At 44.8% G+C, this 10,571-nt stretch overlaps 1 protein-coding gene across 1 annotated transcript; it reads left to right on the forward strand.

Annotated features, from left to right (window-relative positions):
* The first annotated feature begins 3,406 nt into the window (after positions 1–3,406).
* On the forward strand, positions 3,407–4,417 carry GPR55 (G protein-coupled receptor 55). Its single transcript, XM_036388396.1, has one exon. The coding sequence runs from the start codon at positions 3,407–3,409 to the stop codon at positions 4,415–4,417; it is 1,011 nt and encodes a 336-aa protein (XP_036244289.1).
* The last annotated feature ends 6,154 nt before the right edge of the window (positions 4,418–10,571 follow it).

The raw sequence follows: 10,571 nt of genomic DNA on the forward strand, positions 1-10,571 counted from the left end.
TCACACACTACCTCTAAAGAACTTCTCATAAGCAAAGGAAACATGAGCAGTATGAAACCCCTGTATGATTCGTGGTACCCACTGAGATTCTAATCACTGTCTACTCTATAGGAAAGATGTCTCTGGTACAGTTCAGTTTCTTTCAGGATGAGTATTAGCAGTATTTTTAGTAATAATTTGGACAATGCAGTAAAGATGATGCTTATGAAATGACTGCGAGGTTATTTGTCAATGAAAATGATTCTTCAAGTGAACCCTAGGCAAACATTACTTAGTGTGGAACAGTTGCAAACAATTCCCATGGATTACTCAAGATGTGAATTTTAAATTTGAGATGCTAAAATGATAAAAAACCACCATGTTTTTGACAATCTGACAACTATCAATTTAAAGGCTCTTTTCTCAAAATTAATAATTTTCTGGAGTAATGCTACACATAATTTTGGTACCAATGAATTCTAAAGAAAAGGCATTCAGTGAGCTTGTGATGCAGTAAAAGTGACACCAAACTGTTGCACAGGCATCTTGTTAGGAGCAGACATGAGCCAAGACACAGGCTCTCATTTAACAATGTGAAAAGGCTCCTGGTCTGTTCTTCTGTTCAGCTTGGCCATCCTGACTGAGTGCAGCCAGCTCCTGCTGCTGGCTCCTCTGCCAGAGCCTGAGTGCTGAGAATGGCTGCAGGTCACAGCCAGCTCAAACATCCCTGCAGCTCCACCAGAGCCAGACTGAGCTCACAGCACACCTGCAGCAGCAGCAGCAACTCGCTTCTTTGTCTTGTTCTTTGCCTCTCTCTAGCTCCATCCTTCTTCCTCAGGGCCCCTCCAGATCCTCTTCCTCCAGGCTCCCCTGCCAGGCCAACCCACCCCTTTTATTACACTTTATCAGGCACAGTTGTGACCCATTAAGGGCAAGGCTGGTCTTCTTCTTTGGTAATTAGTACAACTGTGATTTATCAGGGGTGAGGTCACTTGTGATCTCTCCTTCTACACCTACACCAAACCTCAGACTTTGAAGAGTCATCGTGCATGGTTTTCTGATACATTTACAAAGCACACCAAGTGCTGGGTTGACAGGTGTTGTCACTACCCCAAAATGTTTCATGTTGCCTGGTCTTCTCCCCAGGCAGATGGGTGCCCTTGGCCACAGGACATCCTGCTCACACTAAAGCTCATGCTCCCATGTCCCCTGCCCTGCCCCTCAGTGACAGCAGCATCTCCCCAGAGTGAGCCCTTGCACACACAGCACCAGCTCAGCTCCATGTTCTGTGTGACTTTCTCACTTCTCACACACCACAAACACGTGATTTTCCAAGTAGCTGCCACACATTGCTGGCTCAAATGGGCTGATTTAACCTCACCCCGATGACCAAACCGAGGTTTTCCCTTTTGCTCTTGTTTCTGGCAGGTAAATCCAGTGATAACATCCAGCTTTCCTTTCGCTGTTCCCCAGGTGGCCAGCGCTGTGCCAGCCCAGCTCAGGTGCCCTGTCCAGCTCTCTGCAGGTGGCAGGGGCACCCAGCCCCTCCCCAGAGCTCACCCCCACTGCCACGGGGGGCTCACACAGCCAAGGACAGCCTCAGTGTTGTGCACCCCCTTGGTAACCCCCAGCCAGTCTGTTTGTAATCCTCACCAGCTTCCAGACAACCATTCCATTACTGAACAGCCCTTGCTCTAAACCCTGCTTTTTCTGCTGCTATCCACTCGTTTCTAGGACACTTTGCTGAAATGCAAGTGCCTAAAATCCTCAGCCTTTCTCCTGTATGAAAAAGCAGATACTTCATCAAAGATAAGGGTCTGGTAAGAGCTCTCAAAGACTTATTTAGCATTTTTCTTTATAAATCCATGTGATGTTTAGGCTCATCACTTACAGAGCTGCTTTAATCACACTTGACACTCTTTCCTACAACAGATAGAATAGATTGAACCTTTTCCAGCCACACTAATAACATCCAGACTTCACAACAACTACTGGGCTGGGCCTTCAGCTTTATGTGCCTGTTCTTTCTGTAGTCTGAGCTGGAAATTAATGTTTCACTAATAGGAGCATGTTAAGCTCTGAGTGCATTCCATGTTCAGATACAGCTATTTCCATTATCACTCACTGATTCCCACCAGCCATCCCACATCTCACCTCCTGCACAATGTCAGCATTCCTGTGGTATAAGAAATAATATTAAGAAATAATAATAAGAAATTAGAGTATAAGAGTTGGCAAAATGCAAGGCTGTCTCCTCAGCTGTTCTCTGTTTCTCTATACATTTTTAAATATTTTATTTTAGTCACACACACACAAAAAAAAAAATCTTCCACTAGTTGGTTTTGGTTTCTTTAGCACAGTTTAGCTCTTTTTGGCAGTGCTTAAGAGCTGCCACTGTTCATCCTCCAAAGCAAAGATTCTCCTCTTGACCAAACTCTTCTTAAAATACCTTTATTTATTCCTAAAATTTCTTTTGAGCTACTTGGTTGGCTGAACTGGACTGGGAACTTCAACTACCAATTTCCTCTGCTTTATTAGGACTTTTTGTGGTTTTGATATAAAGAGCACTTATAAAAAGCACTTTTAAGGCATAGTTTGTTAAAGCATATGTATATTTTTAAAAACAGTGATAACATTTAAGGCAAATTAATTTTTTAAGAATTGCATTATGAAGATGTCATGACTTCCACTTGCTAATCTTTGCTGGATTGTCAAAGATAATCAGTTAAAATTTAAACTGCATACCCCAAATTTCAACAATGCTGAAAGTTAAGCATGAGTGAAAAAAAACACCCTTACTCATTTTGCACCTAGATAAAAGATCAGTCTTCTTAAGTTGACCTTTTAAAATACTGCATTGGATATAAGCACTGTATGAAACTAAAATATCATATAAATGTGGGTGCATTAAAAGCACATCAGCAAAAGCTACTGATGCATGGGGATTTAGATGTAAGAGTAAAATCCCAGCTATCAGATCAACATACCTTACTATGGAATAGTAATTTCATTAATTTCTGTGTAGCATCAAAACTAAGCTAAGTGTTAGGGAAACTTCCCAGGTGTACAAATTATTAAAGATAGCCAGTAGTCTTTAGAGTTTTTGAAAATATGTCTTTGAAGGAGTCAGTCTCTTTGATATCTGAATGGGATTCTCTTACATGGGAAGGTAATCAGTGGATGCTTGACTACTTTCCCCTGAGAATCAGACTCCCTTGTACACACCAAGCCAGTCAAATTGGGAATAGAAAGCTCTGTGCTTGAAAGGTTTCACTTTCTGTAATAGACAAAGGCTGACCAAGTGTCCAGCTCAAAACCAAAAAATTCTAGAACTGTGTTTGGAAGGATCTTGGTTTGGCTTTAGCATGGCATTAGCTGTGAGTCTCACACCTTTCCAACCCGCTCTCGTTGTCGTTTCAGGGCAGAAATGACCAACAGCAGTGAGAATTGCAGCTTCACAGCCATTGACAGCCTGGCACGGAGCGTGCAGCTGGGGCTCTCCATCCCCACCTTCATCCTGGGGCTGGTGCTCAACAGCCTGGCCCTGGCTGTGTTCTGCTGCTTCTGGAGGAAGCAGAGCAAGACCTCGGTGTACATGATCAGCCTGGTGCTGGCAGACGTCCTGCTGCTCCTCTCGCTGCCACCAAAGCTCTACTACTCTGTCACCAGGGTGCCTGCCCTGCTGTGCTCCTTCATACAGGCTCCTTACTTCGTCAACACCTACATCAGCATCTTCATCATCGTCTGCATCACCGTGGACAGGTACATCTGCATAAGGCACCCCTTTGAAGGCCGAGCTAAGCAATCCCCCAGGTGGGCTGTGGTGATTTGCTGCTTCATCTGGGCAGCAACTTGGATCTGCAGCATCCCAATTTTTGTGTTTCAGAAGAAGGAACCTATTAGATGCTTTCACAACATGTCAAGCCAGACGTGGAGTGTCCCCTTCATTGTTTCTGTGGAAATATTTGGGTTTCTGATCCCGCTTGCTGTGATGGTTTTCTGCTCTGCTCAAACCATCTGGATTCTCCTGAATCGTAAAACTCATGACAAAATGAAGAAGGAAGAAGAGAGTGGCTCATTGAGAGTAATTGTCTTCAACCTGGTGGTGTTCCTGGTGTGCTTCACACCCGTCCACCTCGGGATCCTGCTGCAGTGCCTGGTGAGGCAGCACGTGATCGTGGGCTGCAGGGTGAAGCAGACCATCAGCCTCTTCCTCCAGGTGTCCATGACATTTGCCAACCTGAACTGCTGCCTCGATGCCATCTTCTACTATTTTGCTGCAAAGGAATTCTGTAGGAAAACCCACCTGAGGAGGGTGATTGAGCTGTGTCCTGTCTTTAACCCTTGTGCCATGCGATGGCACTGCCAGCAGTGGGACAATGCCCCTTGCCAGGACACTGACAGTGCTGTGCCTGACCTGGCAGGGACTGTGCCATAGGGAGAAGGACAGTGAATTTCCCAGTGACTGCAAACCTGTTCCATATTTTTCTTCCCTTTAAAGATAAAGGAGAAAAAAAGTTAGATTAAGGAACCAGCATTAGCAAAGTGACAGACTGACCCCAAAAGAGGCATTAGCCCTGACAGTATCTACCAAATGTGAAAAGCTTGCCAGAGGTAAACTAACCAGATCATGGGAATGCCTTTTAACATCAGCTTTGGTCAGAGCTGCACCAGTTTTCCCTTTACATATGTGGTCAGAAAGGTGTTGCTAAAAGCAAAACTAGAAATAACTGTTCATAACCTTTCTAATTTAGAATCTATCTTGGTAGTTAAAAAGTAGTATCCAGCCAGCAGTCACTGCTGGAGCTCCTCTGCCTTGGGCAGCCTGGGACAGCAGGGAATCCTCCCTGCATGGAAGCATCATCAGCCTGGAAAAGCAGGGAATCCTCCCTGCATGGAAGCATCATCAGCCTGGAATAGCAGGGAATCCTCCCTGCATGGAAGCATCATCAGCCTGGAATAGCAGGGAATACTCCTTGCATGGAAGCATCATGGACTGCTCAGGGCTGCTCGGAGGGACAGCAGGTTTTGCTCTTTCATGGAGGTCATGCTGCCCAGAACAGAAATGCAAGGGACTACCTCAGGTACCAGCCATTCCAGAGCAACAAACTCTCCTGATCACCTGTGCAGGGGAATCATCGTGGCTTTCTTCTGCAGTTTTAAATCAGGTTTTGCCCATGCAAATCCAAACAACCCCTTCAAATATCAGATTTAGAGAAAGACTGAATATGTTGAACTGTGTTTCTACATCAGTGCCTTTCTGTCAAAGATATAACACATGGATGAAAACACGTGTATTCTTCTGCCTGTCTTCTCATTCTTTCTTGGCCAGGGGAATTAAGGAAGCAAGCCCTGCATGACAGAAGGTGAGGGAGTGACTGACAATCTCCTCTCTCCCAGCTAGAAGCCTGGACCAGCTCTACCCAGCTCTTTCCTTAGGGAAGGCCTTCCAGCTTGTACTGTGCACTTCTCCAGACATTTCTGGGCTTGCCTGAACTCTTCAGGTCAGCCCTTCTGGGTTCTCACCACCCTAATGCCATTTGCAAGTTTGGCTCTGACGCTGATCTAAAGTTTCTTTGTTGCAATTTAAGACAAGAATTTCTTGCGCCCTTATCTGGGCATGGTTGGTGCTCGTAGCCAGAAACACTTTCACAAAAAGAAATTATTTTCTTTGCCTTTCTAAAAAGAGCTGTGAAAATAGTCTAAGACTGCTGGTAGTCAAGTTTCTGGGGCAAGTATTCCATTTATTCAAAATGTGAAAAGAAATTATCTTCTCTCAGTAGCAAATTAAAAAGAAAGGGGTCCTGTTTTGAAAATACAATTTGCTGTCCATCAATTTCCATAGAAATTATTGACTGTGCAAGTAGGCAGCTGCACATATCTTACAGTGGACCTAATTTAAAACTTGTTAGTACTAAAACTATGACCACAGCTGAGGTGAAAAAATATTTTTAGCATAATCTTCTCTGCTTTCTGTAAAGGAGTAAGAGGAAGAGCTTTCCAAAAGAGTAGATTTTCTAAACATTATTGAGTGCACTGAGTCCATCACTCAGGAACTTACAGAGTTTCAATTTGGGTCAACCTTTCTTCTTTGCACCTTTCACATTACTTTGCATACAAAATATGTGTGTGAGAAAGAAGTTGTTTTACTAAATAAACTGGACATGTGAAGTGTATAATTTGAAAATACATTTTAATTTCCCAATTTGACAGCAGTATGTCATTCTCCTCTACCTGTACTAGATCCCAAAAAATTCCTCAGCAGCAGCACCTGTGACCCCTCACACAAGGCTGGGATTATTAAAGTCAGGGCTAATTAAGCTGCAATAATGGGCAGTGGTGGGAGCCACTGTGAGCCACTGCTCTCAAGGCTCAGTGTGCTCCTGGCTGCAAACTCAGACTACAAAATCTGGAAGTTAAACAGGACTATTTTCTTCCCATTTATTGCCACCAGTGCCACTTCTTTGTTGGCCTAAAGTGTTTTTGTATATAATTTCATTGGTGTGAATTTTGCCTGTTGTATAAGTGAATGAGAGCAGCCTCGCTAAGCCTGCTTGAAATTTGAGAAATGAAATGAAAATGAAATTATGAGAAAGAAGGAAGAGGGCCCAGCTGTGTTGATTTTACAGGCTGTTACAGCAGTCCTATTTTTTAGCACAAAAGAGTGCAGGTCTTTTGAGCAAGAAGGTGTCACTTTCAATTCACTGCTTTTCAAGATGAACTTACATTCAAATAATACACTCAAGCCCTGCCTTTGCCCTGCAGCTACAGTTCTTTCTAAATCAGGATTTTACACAGAGGCTCCTGTGGGAAATCCACTGTAAACTCTGGAGCATCTCCAGTTGGTTGCATTTTTATACCAGGACAAAGCGATAGAAATCCTTCTGCAGCTTGGGAAGGTACAAAGCAATTTTGATGATGAATAAAACTGAAAAGCATTTGACATTTTAAAAACCCAAATCTTCCTGAGCTGATACACAGGTTCAGTGCAACAGAAGCAGTTTCTTCTCTCTTGGTGTTATTTTTAATACACAGAAAAATGATGGAAACCTGAATGTGAACCCCTCACATGCTCAGGTCTCCTCACTGCCTCAGCTGTACTGTAAAGTCAAAGAAGCACTGTCTTAGTGGAAAAAAATAAAAATCAAGTGCTAACCAGAAACACCAAAAACAATACCTTTAAAAATTGCATTTTCAGTTCTGCCTTCTTCTGTGAATTGGACAAAACCAGGATTGCATAATTAACCACAGAGCTTACAGAGGAGCTGTATTGAATATTCCTTTTTCTGGACACGCCATTTCAGGCCACAGGTGAGAATATTCACAACACAAAATTTTGTTTTCCTCCCATTAAACTTCTCCAACTGGGCTAAACCCCACATGCCTCCACAACATAGAAGACAGCTGATTTTTCTTGAGGGCATTTTTATCAATGGCAGATCACTCCAATATTTACAATTAGCATTTGTTGAACCATCACTGTGATTCCCCAAGCTGTATTTTATAGACTCACCCAACTGAAAGACAGAAGAGCATAAAAGTAGTTTGGACAAAAAACCCAACCCCCAATTTAAACAAGCAAAAAAAAACTCCCAGCACACAAAACCACACAGGATTTGTTCCCCAAATTCTTTTCCTGTCTGGCTTATATCATCTTCATTTCCCTACTTCAGCACAGAACTCAGTGACACTCCACTAATTTCTAATGTTATAAAAGTAGCATCAAAACAATGCCAGAATTTTTGGAAAGTTCTATTGCCCAATAAGTCCCTTCTGAAAGATTTTCAACAACAACGATATCAAAAAAAGGAAATTCAACTGGTTTAATAGCAAGTAGAGGGTCTAATATATGAACTTTTTCTAGCCTTCATTTACTGCTTTTATGATGCATGATTTATGAGCCTGAAGGCACCTGAGGGAGGGTCCAAGCCTAGATCCAAGCACTGTTGGTGTCCTGCCTTCTCACAAGGGACCACAGATGGGCATGGGCCCTGCAGAGTCAGCCCAATATCTTTTCACTATGATTAAATACATTAGTTAAAAATATAAACCAGACACTTTTCCATGTGAGGATCAACAACCACAACGAAAGCCTGATCAATGTCACTCTAGTAGTTTGTCATATCAAGTAATTTCGAGTTTTCAGGAAACTCCAAAGTGGGAAGAGCAGCCATCTTACTGCCTGAGGCAGCCTCCAGATCACGACAAGAGGCTGAAATGGGCTGGAAGATTGAAACTGATCTTCAGAGAGACCCAAACCTCCCAGGATATGTCACTCTGGGGTTATTCTGCAACACCACAACTTCGCCTGCCTCAAACACACGCAAACGAGAGACAAACCCAGGCTACTCAAAGGCACAGACCTGTGACTGTCTCATCAAAGTGGTTTTGCTGAGGTTTTCTCCCTCACATTAATTTTCCACTTCAGACTCGTTGCTTTCTCTGAGCCTTGGGCACGCTCTCCATCCTTCCACCCAAACCCAAGGAGAGGAGCCAAGCAGAGCAGTGTCCTCTGAGGAGCTGGCAAGGGCAGCAGGGGAAAACAGAGCCCAGGCAGCTGCTGAGGGACTGTCACCTGCCCTGGGAGCCTGCAGGAGGGACCTGCTCAGCACCACAGTGGCCGATGACAGCAGCCTGAGCCACCCTCTCTGGAGCCAGGGGGACCGAGGGACCTCGGCTGCCACGCACCAAAAGGTTTCCAAGGACTTCCCACGGGGAAAAGGGGCAGAGATGTGAGTCCAGAGCAAATGTGCTTGCCCTGGGCAAACTGAAAAGGAACCTGCCTGTTATTTACACAGCAGTGCAAATGGCAAAGCTGGCTTGGCTGGCTGTCAAATTAGTGTGCTTGCTAGACATGTAAAGAAGCACAAACTCCACACACACTGCTCTGGCTGCTCTCCTGGCACTGCCAAAGCTCAGAGCCTGCACAGAGCAGCCAAAGGCTGTTACCAAAAGGTGCAGCAACTTCTCTTGCTGTTCAGCTGCTGTGTGGGCAGGGGGGCAGGAAGGCAGAGGAAGAGGAGCAGAGGATGCCACAGCAGAGCACAGAGGGTGAGCTGAGCCTGCTGTCAGGGAAAGCATCTGCCTGGCATTCCGAGGTGGCTGCAGCCCAAAGACACAAGCCTGCTCCCAGCATAAAAGTCACATGAGGCACAGAAAACCCCTCTTTGACCCCTCTTCTTGCTCAAGGCAAGGCTTTGGCTATCTCCCCAGAGGTGTCCCTGAGCTGCTCTGTGGCTGTGCCTGCCCAGCACTCTTAAAATTTGTGCCTTTTGCCACTGCATCTCACATTGTGGCTTTCTTCAGCTGCTTTTGTCAACTCCTTTTGTAAGCAGCTAAAACTATTTCTCGTGTAAAGTTGTGTGGGAAACAGAAGAAACCAAAACAAAAACCCACCTATTTCTTTGAAGTTATATAACATCAGACTATGGAGAACATTAGGTGCTGCTTCTGAACACATAATTAAATTGTTTTCTGTCTGCAGGAAAGTTATTTGCATTGGAAAAACACTCCTAGGAACTGATTGCCACAAAATGGCACTGTGGAATGAGCTTTCACAGCTCTGTAACCTCAGTGTTAGCTGAAAACTCCAGAGAAATCAAGCTCACCCCTTCCACGTGGATACATCAGCTTCACACAAACAATCTTCTGTCTTTTGAACATCAGGCCAACACAGGGACTAAAGCAAGTGTTACACTGAAGCACACCTGAACAGACTAAGAATAGCTGTATTTCTAGAGTGCCTTTCATGTGAGGAAGTCAGAATGACTGAAAGTGAGATACGATCCCCGCTGCACAGGCGCCTCTCCAGCAAACATGGGAAGGAAAAGGTGAAGCAGGTGGGCAGCAGCCAAGCAGCTGCTGTGCTTCAGGCCCTGCAAGGTGATTCTGTGTTCCTGGAGTGGCACAATGTATTGCCTTTGGCCCTGTCAAAGGTTTTGCTTTCATTTATTTCATTTTAAAATATATAGATCAAATAAAAAGCCAAACACTGGCAGTACCCACTGCAGCATATGGCACGACAGAGGGCTCACCAGAGCCAAATTCATGCTGGACCTGTGGATTTTTAATTCCTTCTTTTTTTAATCACTGTCATTTCTGCCTCACCATGAGGTCTTAGGAACAGCACAGCTTTCTCCAGCACCCATTGCTCCAAGGTGAGGACTCATCCTGCCGAGAATGAGCTCAGTAACTGGGTCAGACCTGCTGTACATCTGTAAAGGGCACCAGGATGGCATCCACGTGGTCTCATTTACACCACCTGAGACACTGCACTCCAAAATCCCCTCAGCCAGCCCCTGGCAGCCTTTCCTCACCGTGCCCACTGTCCCTGCCCACGCTGCCTGGACTGAAGCTCACAGTGCCCACTCTTTTAAAGCATGAAAGGCAGAGCTGTGGGGAGGCAGGGCACGCTGGCAGACCTCATGACAAGTCTCACAGCTTGCCCATGGTGCAGGTGTTTTGAAACAAACACATCCTGCTATTTATCTTCTCCTGACCCCAGCTTGGTGCTTCTGCAAGTCTTCCAGTAGCCAGGTTTTCAAGCCCCATTTCTGGAGATACATGCAGTGGCCAGCTTCCTATGGGGCAAA

The sequence above is a fragment of the Molothrus ater genome, chromosome 10 (genome assembly GCF_012460135.2).
Source record: "Molothrus ater isolate BHLD 08-10-18 breed brown headed cowbird chromosome 10, BPBGC_Mater_1.1, whole genome shotgun sequence".
NCBI classification, from domain to species: domain Eukaryota; kingdom Metazoa; phylum Chordata; class Aves; order Passeriformes; family Icteridae; genus Molothrus; species Molothrus ater.